Here is a 15,191-nt window from a genome sequence, read left to right on the forward strand (position 1 = left end):
TTTTATTTTATACATTCCTCTCGTCTGATTAGGTTTGCTACTTTCTTTATGTTCAAACTATTTAAAAATAAACTTGTTTTACATATCTAAATAAGTTTGATACGAATAGACTTAATTAATATTGAATAACGAATCAATTCAGACACAGTTACAGCTAAATTAGATACTATAAATTAAGCTCAATGATTTATTCGGCATTTCAAATGGAAAATTTGTTTCCTGGAGAATAATGTCAATGTCGTGGCGAAACTGGATGAGAACATAATAATGCTGGAGATGACAACATTCATTCCATTAAAGAAGTCTTCGATTAGACTATAAACATAGTCAAAGTACTGATTATGGAATCAGAAGTTCTTTACATGAAAATACAGTGTGATGAAGCTTTCAAGTGCCTCGGTTTTATGTAACGGTATAGGAATCCGACATAAAGAGACATACAACTCCAAAGTATGGGTAGTTGCTTCTCGACTACACACATGAAATGGCGAATGTGCTTATCAGAGATATTATGGTATACAACTCTATTGAATCGCTGGACAACCGTCGCAATGTGGGCGGTGTTTCACTGTTTCATCCATGCTACAATGTGTTCTGCAGAAATTTGGAAAATTGTTCCCGATACCTTTTTTCAAGGTCCAACACAATTTGCAGTATTTGTATGCATAGATATATAATTTTAGTCTAGGTGTATTATGCGTTTGTGCTAATGTTTACGTTACGACCAAAAATATTAGTTTAACACTTTTCTTTAAGTATACCAATCGACACAGAACAACTATCAGATTCGTCCAACTGTCCGTCAGGCCAGCTATCCATATATACCTTGTCCGCAAGGTTTCAATGAAATGTAACACATGTGGTTTTTAGCCTAGGTCTATTGAAAATTTTTTAAATCTGACCATTATTTCAACTAGACACCATACAAATGTCCTCCCGAAATATGACTTTATCGGCCGTAAATGTCTTATTTATATATGTATCCACACAAATTAATCCACAAATAAGTTTGTCTGTGTATCGATCCATAATTGACCGAAAATCACTTCAACAAAAATAAATATTTTGAAAATGTTGTCGTCATCTAAATAAAATTCAATTCAAATAAGTTTCATATATGATTCATTTCACCGTACATCACTTCGGTATTCCGAATCAATTTTTAAATTTATAAAAGTTTTATAAAAGTTCATACAAAATCTGTTTTATAAACCTTGGACATTTACATTTTTATTTCTTTTAATTTCGAGGTCGGATTTTATTGAGTTAACCCCTTGTGGACCAAAACTTTAAATCGTTGAAAAAGTTTTATTTTTTTATGAAATATTGAAAATAAGGACTTCAGAAAGTTATTTACAAAATTTTAACTTTGTGGAGGAAGAAACCGAAAGGGACCTGGTACCGTTGGGTCAGCATCAGCCAAAAGATAAAAAAAATCTTATAGAATTTTGTTTAAATGTTATTAATATATTGATTAGTTTTGTAACTTTTATAACATTTTCTATTATTTTCTATTTCTATTTTATGGTATTTTACGAAACAGTATTTTTTATAATTACAACATAAATAAACACCACAATGAGAACATGAAATTTACAGTTATTCTAGGAAGCGAGTTTGCCAATAGGCAAAAAAATATATATTACTCCAAAGATGATAGTGTACTTCAAAGTACTTTTGGGCAAAAAGGGTAAAAATATGTTTTGTTTCCATTTTGTAAGCTTATTATTGTTATGGTACTTATAAGTACTGTCGGTCGACAAAGGGTTAAGGTGAATTTAATGATACGATTAATTATGTCCAATTTGGACATACTAAATATATAATTAAAATAAATATATTTTCTTTTAGAGATTTTTTGTAATTATTCGAACTTTTATTTTTATAATTTGAAAGTGAATTTTTATTACTCTGTTACTAAGTTTATACGTAGCCTATTCACAAATAAAAATTATTTGCAATTAACTAAATCACTGTTTATATTTCACTTTGGTTACGGAAAATTCTTGTTTTTATGAATTGTAAAATTTAATCATTTGTTAGCACTGTTATTGAACAAAATATGATCGGTATTTTATTTTTTTAAATGCAAAAATGAAAGGATCTATAATACTGGTTTGTCTTGCAATCCAGTTCATGCAAAAATGCAATAAAATATAAAAAAGTCTTATAAACTAAAAACATATGACAATGTTTTAAATCTTATTTGTGTTTGGACAATATTGTTGCATGTTACAAACATCAGCACTAACCCAATATACTCTCACCACTATATTGGTGTAGGATATAATTAATTCACTGTTTATGCGCTAATTTTTCTACTTCAAATATATTTATAGAATGTAATAATTCAAAGAATACCACTGTAAAGTAATTTAGACAATTGGCAAATTGGAATGCATTTTCTACCCTACTAAGGGCGTCTTTAGCAATCTTACATGTCGAAGTTCTACTGTAAATATCATACCCTCCCTTAGCAGGGCAAAAAAAAATAATTCTTATTTGTTAATTATATTACAATGGTATTCTTTGAATTATTACAGAGTAATTATAATGAATGATTATTTTTTTTATTTTACTTTCAAATTATAAATATTTTTTTCTCAAAAAGTACATTCCTTATGCAAATTCCATTTTCAGATGCAATTTTGAAAATGTTCTCCAAATAAAAAATTCAAATTTTTTTTCAATTAGTCTAGTAAGTGTTAAATTCATTAAACAACTAAATATTTTTTTTATTTAACTGAAATATGGTTTGAGGTTCAGGAATTTTTAATATCTAGTATTGCTCATAGACAATAACTAGATAGGTAACTGAGAGCCAAAAACCTAAGTCTGTTGTCAAAAACCTAATTCATGAGAATGTATTGCATGTATTTTGTTATTGTATCACCCGTATGTGTGAAAAGAGAGTAATTTTTCAATATATATTACTCTCTCCTTCCGTTCTATGTGTTTATTCTATGGTATTGCTTTTCTTTCTTTTTAATGAAATGACTATATTTTATAAAATAATTTTCTTGTTTATTTTTCTAGTTGTAAAAAAATTCCCGAGAATCCGGGGAAATTAAATTTTTCATACCGTTTCCCGGGAAATGAAATTATCCGGGAAAACCCAAACCCTAGACGGAAATATTTTCAATATTTCCTTATAGATAATCAACTTTTCTCCACACAAAAACGTTTTTATTTTTAAATATTTACACAAAAATACAAAATGTTTATTCTTTTGCTCAATGCTCTATTTGGTTTACTTATTAACAATAGAGAATGCATGAGTCACAAAAAATATTAAGTTGAATTAATTAGTAAATATTCGACAGGCAGAAATTTCGAAAAAAAAATGCATTTAATAAATGGAAAACGATTGCATTATGAATGCACTTTAAATAAACTATCCATTTTTAATTTCTTAGTTTAAAGTGTATAAATATTAACATTGTAAAGTTTTATAAATCAATAAAATTCGACTTCTAGATAATACTTTTGGTATATTTGAACTTGTACTCTATTTGCAGGAGAACATTCAAAAGACAAACTTTTGGAATAAATGGGTTTTTGTATGGAAAAAAGTGTTGGTTTAAATATTACAAAAAAAATATTTAGTTGTTTTATCAATTTAACACTTTTTAAGATTAATTGAAAAAATTTTAAATTTTTATGTGGATAACATTTTCAAAAGTGCATCTGAAAATTGCATTTGCATTTTTGAAACAAATATTATTTTAATTATGTAGTCTAAAGAGAACATGCATCCTAAATCAATCAAATCCGACATCGGCATTATAAGATAAAAATATTTAAAGTTGAATCCCAAGTAAAATTCTTGATTTTAAAAAAAAAATTAAATCATGAATAAAATAACAATTTTTTTCCAAATTTAAAAGAAAAAAAATTAAATCGAAAGACCCAAGGTCAAAAACTTTTATTTTATTTGCTTTTAAAAAGTCCTTATATGACAAAATTCATTTTCAAATTTATCTTTCTCGCACTCCTCTCAGGGTTGCTGTTGTTGTAGCAGCAGTAGAGTACTCCAAGATTGTATGGACGAAAAAAACTTTCTAGGTACAGGCCGTCCCCCCCTCTAGAATTGTTCTATGTATTGTAGAAACACGTTGTGTAAAATATTAGGATGATAGGATAACGTTAACTGGTGGCGCAACGACGCTGAAGTTTTGAGGTGCATTTACAAGGGGAAAATATGAAATTTTTTCAGTTTTTGTAAAAATTTTGCCATTAAATAATGACTTTTACAATTTAATTTAAAAGAATCGAAATGTGTACGTAATTGTCATTATAATAAGATATAAAAGACAAAAATTGGTCAAAAAATGTTAAAGTTATTAAAAAATCGCCAGGCCATTAACGTGTCTCAGGCGACTAGAACAAGAAATTTATGAACAAAATTAACATATTTTGAGAAATATTAAAATAAAAGCTAATTTTTACTTAAAATATATCCATATTTACTTGTATATGAGTTTTTGTCCTCGTAGGATACCGTTAACCTATTCGCAGGTATGACCAAAAAAATAAAATTTTTTTAACGGCAGTTTCAAAACTCCAATTTAAAATTTTTAAAAATTTTGTTAAACAAATTTCAGAATTTTTTGATCATCACATGGGGATTTATTGACAACATAATAGGGAATAAAAATGTGAAAAAAGTATGTCAATACCTCCTATAGTTTTTCCGTACCTGCGATATACATTTTGCGATTTTCGAGAAAAACTAATTTTTTGGCCATATTTTGGGGAATGACCAGAATTTCCTTACTGTAATGATTTTTAAGTAAAAGCTATTAAGAATAATATAGTCCAGGTAATTTTAAATATAGTCTGAAAGTTTTACTAAAATCGGAAAACTTTAACCCTTAAATCGTGAAGGTCAAAGGTCAATTTTTTCAATATTTGGAATTTCTCATGGAAAGATAGCGAAATATTATATATTTTTGGGCCGATTTTGATGAAACTTAAGACAAATATAAAATGAAGTCTAGTATTCACAATAATAGTACAAAAATGTGAATTAACCCTTAAGAGTACTTGGGGTCAAAATGAATGTGTTTTTTGTGATTTTAAAAGTTGAGGGTCATTTGGACCCCAAGTGCTATTAAGGGTTAATTTCCATTTTTGTACTGTTATTGTGAATACTAGACTTCATTTTATATTTTTCTTAAGTTTCATATACAAGTAAATATGGATATATTTTAAGTAAAAATAAGCTTTTATTTTAATATTTCTCAAAATATGTTAATTTTGTTCATAAATTTCTTGTTCTAGTGGCCTGAGACACGTTAATGGCCTGGCGATTTTTTAATACCTTTAACATTTTTTGACCAATTTTTGTCTTTTATATCTTATTATAATGACAATTACGTACACATTTCGATTCTTTTAAATTAAATTGTAAAAGTCATTATTTAATGGCAAAATTTTTACAAAAACTGAAAAAATTCCATATTTTCCCCTTGTAAATGCACCTCAAAACTTCAGCGTCGTTGCGCCACCAGTTAACGTTATCCTATCATCCTAATATTTTACATAATGTGTTTCTACAATACATAGAATAATTCTAGAGGGGGGGACGGTCAAAATTCGCAATTTTATTTTTTTGGAGCACTCTAAGCAGCAGTGTAGTTGACAGCCCTTGGCCGAGTGAACTCGGGTCATTCCGGTGCTTAGAACCGGCTGTCGTGGGAATGACCTCTCAGGGTCGAATTGGATCACATGTTCCATTGAATCTAATTGGCTGAAACCATTGTTCAGCATTAAGGTGTAAGTATTGATTCTAGGACATTTAATTAGGTTAATGACGTAATAGATACGAGATGATTCTTAAGAAATCGAATCTAACGGAAAAAAAAACTTAAGTGATCGATCAGCGTACAAATTCTTGGTCGATGTAGGAGTCGTAAGAACTTTTAAAAAAAACAGAAATCTTACTATAAAACTTCAAGAACTTCATGACTATACATACATTTCATATAACCAACAGTTAAGGTAGGTTCACACATGGCAAATATTTGCTCAAAAAAGAGTAACCACAAATTTGTTTGACGTGTTAACTCTTACAAATGTTTTGTAAGATCAAACAGCATCAAATAAAATAAAACAAATTTTTTTTGTTTTGATTCATCCTAAGTAAAATTAATTTTTGAAATAAATAAATGACTTCAAATATATTTAATTTAGTGGTTACGTCTTTTTCGTCAAATATTTGTCATGTGTGACTCTACCTTTAGTTATTTGAAATAGATCGATATTAAATACAACTAACTGTGGGAAGATTGAGCGATTGGCCAAAGGAATTTTTGACTCCAAAATTAATAATTAAATGAAAAGTTTACAATGAAAATATAGTTTATGTAATTTTGAAAATTTAACATGTTCTTAAATTTAAAGCATTAAATTATTATCGAAATAATAGTAATAATTTTTAAAGAAATATTTAAAATTTTTTTGCAGTTACTATAAAAATAATTGGAATATTAACATCTTAATTTAATTCCAAAACTAAAACAAGTTGTGTATTGTTTAATCAAACATTTTACAACAAATATAAATTTCCAAACAACACAATGCAAATCTTTGGCTGATTTTAAAAATGAATGGAAAGAATTTTATTATTTCTTCTTTTTTTGTTGTGCTTTTACCTCGAGCTTTGTACACGTACGAATGGGAATAGTTTTTGTTCATGTATAAGATGTGTACAATAATTTCAATTAGATCTAAACAAATTTTTATTTTAAAGTATTTTAATAACGACAAAAACTAAAACATGTAAATGGTATGTTTTGTAAAAATATTTAGCATTTCTGGCGTCATTTGTTGAGTTCTATCCAATTCAGTATGAAAATAAAATATATTCTATTAAAAATAAATCATTCCATCACGGATGTAACAGGATACGAACAAAGCTCAGAATATGCAGATGTATTCTGCTTTGACTATGCATAAGAAGAGCTATTTAGGGTTAAATACATTTTAACTGGTTGATTGTTTATTAAAAATAATGTTTCTCAGAATTAATGGCCATAAAATCCAATTGTATGAACAAAAAATAATAACTTAATATAAAAAGACATTAGGACAGCACTATTTTACATGTTAAACGTTATAAACATTAAACCAATTCAAAAAATAACGCTTTTATTTGTTTCAATTTTAAGGAAATTGTGTATACGAAGTAAAAGTTTAGTGTTTATTCGTTTGTGCCTAATCTGATTTAAACACACATTGCCCCACCCTTAAAATGAGTGCGATGTGATCGCCCCACTAGCAGTTTCTAAAAGTTAGGGTTAAAAGAATTATCGGATGCAAACAGTCAGATAAGTTGTGACTTTCAACTCATAAGGGCGGAAACTATTTTATGTTTATAAAATTTGGCCGGTCTTTGAGACTTGACATGAAATTTTATGAATTTACCAATAGAAAGCCTTTGAATGAATATCTCTAATTCTAAAATATTATAATATTTATTCAATCATAAATGCAAATTGCTAATTGAAAATGTTGTTACGGAAAATATGGACTACCATAATGAGATAAATATAAAGACATATTTATATTAAATTATTACATACATCTCTCAAGTTGCTGGCCTGCAAGCATTCATTGCATAAAATACGAGGGCGGGCCAATAAATCCGTGCATTTTTGAATTTGCCGCCTATTAACTGTAAGGGATCTGTCTGTTGACTCCTGTTAAAATTCGAACAAGCTGCGTCATTTACTTTGTGTTTCAAAGCCATTGATAGCATACTACCGCGTGACTTGAGGAGAAAATTAATGAAATCAAGTAAGAGATTTTTCTTATATACCCTTCACCAAATTATACTTAAAAATATATATTTTTTTTTTTAAATATTTTTATTTAAACAAAATCAAATTTTTTTTTTCCAAATTGTTTTTTATTTTGTTTTAAAAAAAGTTTTTTCAAAATTATTTTTTTTTAAATTTCTTTAATTTTTTTGGAAAAAGAATTTATGACAAAAAAAAAATTTTTGATGAAAAAAAAATTCGGGTTAAAAAATATTTTTTTCCGATTTTGACCCATTGTATGTCCAACTTACTATGGTCTTATGTAAGTCGTTGCAAAGGTCTTTGAAATATCTATCATTAGATATCCATATTGTCTATATTAATGACTTAGTAATCCAGATATAGGTCAAAAATCGAGATTGTCCTTATATCTCAGCCATTTGTGGACCGATTTTCTCGATTTTAAATAGCGACCGAGCCGGAAGAATTTCGGAGATATTGATGTATGAATCGTGTATGCAAGTTATTTGGGGGCTTCGGAAAGTTGATTTCAACATACAGACGGACAGACGGACATGGCTATATCGATTCCGCTATCTATAACGATCCAGAATATATATACTTTATGGGGTGGCAAATGAAAAATGTGGAAATTACAAACGGAATGACAAACTTATATATACCCTTGCCACCCATGGTGAAGGGTATAATGAGAATTTTGTATGATCATTAAGCGGATAAAAACTCTCGGAAATCTGGACCATTAATTGTAATAGTAAGAAAGTGGTTTACTGAATTTCGTTCAGGCTGTACAAGCACGGAAGGTGAAGAACGTTGTGGACACCCAGTTGAGATCTCTACACCCGAAACAATTAAACAAATCACGGTGTTGGCCGATCGGAGATTGGTTTCACTGGTGTCAATAAATGTTCACTTGCGTATGAGAAAGCATACCACAAGCGTTTGCTCACAATCGACCACAAGCTCAATCGTGTGACAACTTCGCACGTGCATTGGGGTTATTCAAACACAATATGGACGAGTTCTTGCGCAGTTTCGTAGTCGTGGATGAAACGTGGATCTACCACAACACACCAGAGACCAAACTGTGGTCAAAGCTGTGGTTTTCTCGCAGTGAATCGGCGCCAAATAAGGATTTGTCCAAGAAAGAAGTACTTTTCCTCCAGGACAATGCAAGAGTAGCTCATGTGCATGAATTGGGCTAAGAATTGCTCCATTAGACAAAGTGTATAAAACTCAAAAGTTGATATGTTAAAAAATAAAATGATTTTTTTATCAAAAAACCTGTTTTCATTCAAAAATTCATGGACTTATTGACCCACCCTCGTAGATGTACTAATTTATGTATATAGAAGCACACATTTATTTATATGTATATGTGAAACATTTTTTATAGACTTTAATCCGAATTGTTCTTATTGCTACTTTATTCATAAATTTTGTAATTGATATAATATGAAGAGAGTAAATTTTATAAAAACAAATTTAGGTTCGTCTTTATAGTTTAATAAAGACAATAATTAAATATTTAGACAAATTGATAAACTTTTCACCCCAAAAAATATTTAATCGAGTACATGTTAGAATATATTAAAATATTTCAATTTCAAATTAAATTAGAAGAGTTTGTTGGAGTATCTCATAATAATGAATAGATTTAAGATTAAAAATAGGAAATGTCTGTATGATTAAGTAAAACACTATTTTTATTCATTTAAAATATAATAATTGTGTGTTTTTAAGTAAAAATTTTTCAAGATTTTAATACAAAATTGAACACTATTTTAACAATTATTTTATTATATTTATTGCAAAACCATATTGAAAAGTATTTTATTATCAATTATGAGGTTTGTAGAAAACTCATATTTTTACGACATCTGATCTGTAATCTAGGTCAGTTATACAAAATGTTTCTTTGTCTGTATATCACTTCGATGTATCTGGCTACAACATAAATTTCGTCACCAGTGCCAGATTCCATATTCAATATTCAGAGAGCTGTCCGGATCCAATCCACTCTTCCCAACTTGGAAACAAAATTTTGGGTGTAACCCCGTAGACTAAAGTCGTCACCATATGATCCGAATTTCCAAAATTAATTATAGCGTGACCAATTAGACCTATCTGGTATCACTTTGGATTTACTAGAGAAGATTCAAAGAGTCTAAGCAAGCTCTTAGCCGCCACAATTGCCACATTGTTTTGAATTGGTAGTAAGTTTAGGGTTTTATCCATATACAGTGGTTGACAAAACAATGGAAACTTTTCCAAATATTCCATATGTAGCCCAAAAATAATTTATTGTTTTTAATATTTTACTTGTATAGTTTTATTTATAAAAATTAACTGAAACACAAACACCATAATTAATTATATTCTGAAAAAGGGAACAAAATTGAAAATATTCACTATTTCGCTACTAAACAAAAACAATGGAAACTTTTAAACTTCTGCAAGAAAGAAGTGTAAAACGAAAATAATCCTGTTTACAGTTATTTTATTTTTAAATTCTGGTAATTTTTCAAAATTTTTTTTTCTAAGTTTTTCGCATAATTGCTTTTTTCAAAGTTAATGAAAATGGCTAAAGTTAACATTTGTGAAGACTTAAAAAATAAAATAATTAACGATTTTAAAGCTGGTTTAAAACAAAATAGTATCTGTGACAAATATTCAATAAATAAATCAGCTGTTTCAAAAATTATAAAGAAATTTCGTGAGACCAGTTCTGTAAAAACTCAACATTTAGTGGAAAACTTCGTAAGACTACTCCTAGACAAGATAATTTAATAGCGAGAGAGTTCAAGAAATTCCCAAAAATAACTCCTCTAGAACAGTTAGTCGCAGGGCAAATGAGGCTGGTCTTGGTTGCTATCGTCCTGTGAAAAAACCACTCATTTCTAAAAAGAACCTTTCTGCTCGTCTACAATTTGCCTGGGATCATTTAAACTGGTCGATACAGAAATGGAATACTGTCCTCTTTTCCAACGAATCCAAATACAATTTAAGAGGCAGTGATGGGAGAACATTTGTAAGACGACCAAAGGGAAAAAGATTAGATCCAAAGTACACAAATAAGACTGTAAAGTTTGGCGGTGGCAATATTATGGTATAGATACCATGACAGGTATGCCCCTAGTTTGGAGATTCCAACACGACAACGACCCGAAACACATCTCTAGGGTTGTAACCGAGTGGTTACACGCTCCATGATTTCTCCCAGTACCTATACAAACTTATTTCTGGAATATGACTCGATGGTACCTAAATACATAAATGCCTATTTAATAGCAGTATCCATTCAAAATTCAGCAAACATAAGTTCTAAGTAAAAACAAATCACGAAACTAAATTGGTTTAGAACCGGTCCACATTTGATATAGGCCCCATATGTAGTTAACTTAATACAGAAATTATAAATACGCATAAATGTATTACAAATTTCGTTATAAGGTGGAAAATCTAAACAAATAATTCTCTAATATATAGAAATTTCCGTACTAAATTTTATGAAGATCGGTTTATAATTGGCCATAGCTGCTATATAAGGATCACTTGCGAAAGATAAACACATTAACTCCCAAAGATCACTTAAATATGCATAAATCTCTTATAAACATCATAATCAGTTTTAAATTCGACCTAATCCTCATGTACTTAATCCTCATGTACTTAATCCTCATGTACTTAATCCTAATGTACCGCATCTAATTTTATAATGATCGGTCCTAAATAAAAATCTTATAAATGTCGCTTTCGAACGAAAATTTTACATAGTTGTATTAAAAAATCATACTATTGGATTTTATGAGAAATCCATAATTTGCTATGGCTCCCAAGAAACATTGATATCAGCGTTAATACGCTATATCTCCCATATCCGAAAAATGCATTAAATATCTATATTTAGTGTGTAACAAATGTGTTTCAAGTATGCATATATTTTACTACTGGGTTGTGTGACTATCAATTCAAAATTATACATAGCTAAGGTCCACATTGGTGGCAATATTATATTGGTTTTGGGTATATATGATTCGACCCTGAATATAACACCCTGAATATAACACGACTGAATATAACACCCTTACTGTCAAAATTATACTGATTTTATTTTTTTAAATAAAAAAGCAATTTTGAAATCTTTAAATTTTAATTCAAGAAATAAACATTAAAACAATTTACACTTTGTTCGGCCAAAGTATACCTATAAAATAAATAAAAACAAAATAAATTCAAAATTTGGTAAGACATGGATCTCTTTATTTAAAAGAAAAAATTAACTCGTAGAAGTTGCAAACACGTACGTAGTGCCTTTTCGTATACTAGTTGTAGATGAAGTAATAATTAATAATGGAAGTTGAGTTAAAAAGTAATTCGATTACAAAAGTTATTAAAACCTTTTTTAATTTCTGATAAATCGTTTATTTGAAAATGATAAGGAAACGTTTTTTTAATTAAAAAAAAAACTTCTTTCGTCGCTCAAAAATATTTAATACGAAGAAGAAGCCATAGTAAAACTTACCTTTTGCCTTTAAAGGCCAGTAGATACTTTTTGTTTGAGGGAAAATGCATGGACGATGCCAGACCTGTAGAGCCGGCACGTAACGGAAATTGCTTGTGAAACAATGGAATGCTTATGTCGAAACCTGGTCGCATGTGTTGTACACTCATGCTGGCTTTCGCTAAAATCGCTTCGCCAGTATCAAATCCCAGCGAATGTTCAACATAGTCGGGCCAAGTGCCCGAGTACAAATTGAATATGACGTGATTGCGACCATTGTTCCAATGAGGTAGGCGGGCCAAACGAGACGGTACATTACGCACGTAATCCTCAGATAACGAATCGCGATCCAAAGTATCGATGCCTAGCACGAACAGACAAGCACGTTCCGGATCTGGCGTATAATAGCGTGACTCTTGTATGGCGGTAATGATCTTTTGATAGTTGGGTGATATGGGCGGAGCAGCGCCCAGTGAATTCAGTGGCTCTGGTGGATAGACATAAATGAGAAACTCATTGTAGCATTTGCTGAAATCGAAACATGTCTCCATTCGGCAGGAACGTGGCAATGATGATGACAATGATTTTACCATTCCATTGGCAGGCGCTTGTACACCGGAGACAGCCGAATTTTCAGCGCCCATTCGTGATTTACCCACTGTTTCTGCCACCGCAGGATCTATAGATTGTAGGTAATCATTTGCAGCCTCGATTGAAAGGAAACTGGGCAAATGATCCAGGGACTCGCTGTCACCTTCAACAGAAGGCGATGATGAAGAACCGCGACGACGATGAGCTGCATTTTTCAGCCGGTATCCACCAAAATAGCAGTACGCAAGAAATGCGCAGGATACAAACACAAGTATGTAACGTTTTTTAGCTTGCATTTTCTTTACTTTTTTTAAAATTTTATTTGAATTATTTTGTTTTAATTTTTTTCTACACTTTTGTTGTTATTTTTTACGTATTTTTCTTTTTTTTGGTTTTGTTGTTGTTGTACAGTTGTTCTAAATTAAGTGAGTGTGTATGTATTTGTGTAGTATTAAAAAGGTAGAGTGTAGAATCGTAATTGCTGTAGTAGGAGTTGAGGAGTCAGTCGTAATATATTTTGGAGGAGTAATAGTAGAAGTAGTTGTAGTGGTAGTAGGGTGGCGGTGAGGAGGTGCCAGTGAAGGTGGGACGAGTGCACATTAACACGATTTTGAGGGGTTAACAACTATTTGTCACTGCTGCAAATGCGACAGGAGCCTGTCATTGGTTTGATTATGTTTCTTCTTGTCTTTCACTAATATTATTATTATTTTTGTTACAACTATTTTATGTTTTTTATTATTATATTTTCACATCGACAAGGCTGTGAACTATTTAAATTTTACTAATTGCGTCTAAGGGATGCCAAACATTCTGTGGCATCCGTAATATTTTCCAACAATCAAAGAAAAGTAGGAAACTGCGAAAACATTGTTGTTGTGTTTTTTTGTATCTATTCACAATATTGCACATTTTTTAACTATTTATTTTTTAATTAAACACTAAATATTCCAAGGAAAACGGACATTGATGCAGCACCACCACCAAATAGATTTTTCGTTGCTTTTTTTTCTTTTGCTTTCTTTTCAGAAGAGTTTTCTATACTTTCCAAACATCTTCTTCTTGGTCGTTTAGTGGCGGCAGCAGCATTGGGGGCGTTAGCCCATAAACACAGATTTATTTATTAACACTTTATTGCATATTTCCAAGTTTTTAATGGATTTTTCAATTAACACAATTGATTCTAAATTGTTTTGAACACAAACAATCATAGATTTTATTAAATTTCTTTGAATATTCAATTGATTTAACTTTTTATTTTTTCTTTTTCACAAACCACAAATCACAAGCAAAACGACCGAATTTTAATAAACGAATAAAACAGAGAGTAGAACAAGAGCGTGAGAGTATTTGACAGTTGTCATTAAACTGTCAAGCTAAACGGTGATGCCACACTCATACAGCAATGGGATTTTTGGGATAACTGACATTGGAATATTGTGTATTGAACATGCGCTGTAAATTGTTAATCAGTCTGACATCTGTTTATCAACACAATGCGAATTGTTAATTAAATAATTGTTGATTGTTTTTACAGAACTTTTATTTTGTAATTTAACATTAGCTCACAACACAACGCGAACATTGCTGTTTTATTTACATATAAACTCTATGTCGCCGTAATTTAGATTTTAGTGGCTAATGTTTAAATCTATGAATTAACTTCTGTGTTATTACATATTGCAAATTTATTGTTATTTGTTTTAAACCAACTTGATACTTTTAAATTTTTAATTAAGCAAAGCTGACAATAAACATTGGCACTTCATATGTATGTATGAATTCTATTTATTTATTTTTTTCTAAAAAAAAAGCGCGCACACGAACTTAACCGCTAAATAACATTTCGTTTAGAAGTCTTAAAGGCAACTGTTCTATTCTAATGTTGGTTTTGTGTTTCCCTATTGTGAGTCGGACAATGTAATCCCAATTTTCCAAGCATGTTATTCCCATAACGACTGGTTTCGTTTTTTCACTACTCAACTCTACTCCAGTTTGCTTGTTTTTGTATCAGTTTTCTTATCACTTTTACCTTGTTGTAGAAATGTTTGTTGTTATTTGTTTTTGTTTATGTTATTAAACAGAATGACATTGGAAGGCGTTAAATACTTGTACATGCGCTTACAAGGGGTTTTGAAAGGGTTTTCTACAAGCTTTCTAACGACAACCATGTCGACCAAATCGGATAATTAACATTCAATAGATACTAAATTATATATTAAAAGTTTAGAGGTCCATAATTCGGTATGGACCGCCGACAACAAAATTTATTATTATTATATAATTTTATTTACAATATATTTTTACAATTT

The 15,191-nt window shown here is 30.0% G+C and overlaps 1 protein-coding gene across 1 annotated transcript in view; it reads right to left on the bottom strand.

Annotated features, from left to right (window-relative positions):
- Positions 1-14,174, bottom strand: part of ttv (exostosin glycosyltransferase 1 ttv) — a 159,106-nt gene extending 144,932 nt beyond the window's left edge. The window contains exon 1 of the mRNA XM_065510541.1: positions 12,310-14,174. Coding sequence (XP_065366613.1) covers positions 12,310-13,175 — 866 coding nt within the window. The 5' untranslated portion in view covers positions 13,176-14,174. The remainder of the gene's footprint in view (positions 1-12,309) is intronic.
- Between the last annotated feature and the right edge of the window lie 1,017 nt (positions 14,175-15,191).

The sequence above is a fragment of the Calliphora vicina genome, chromosome 5 (genome assembly GCF_958450345.1).
Source record: "Calliphora vicina chromosome 5, idCalVici1.1, whole genome shotgun sequence".
Taxonomy (NCBI): Eukaryota; Metazoa; Arthropoda; class Insecta; order Diptera; family Calliphoridae; genus Calliphora; species Calliphora vicina.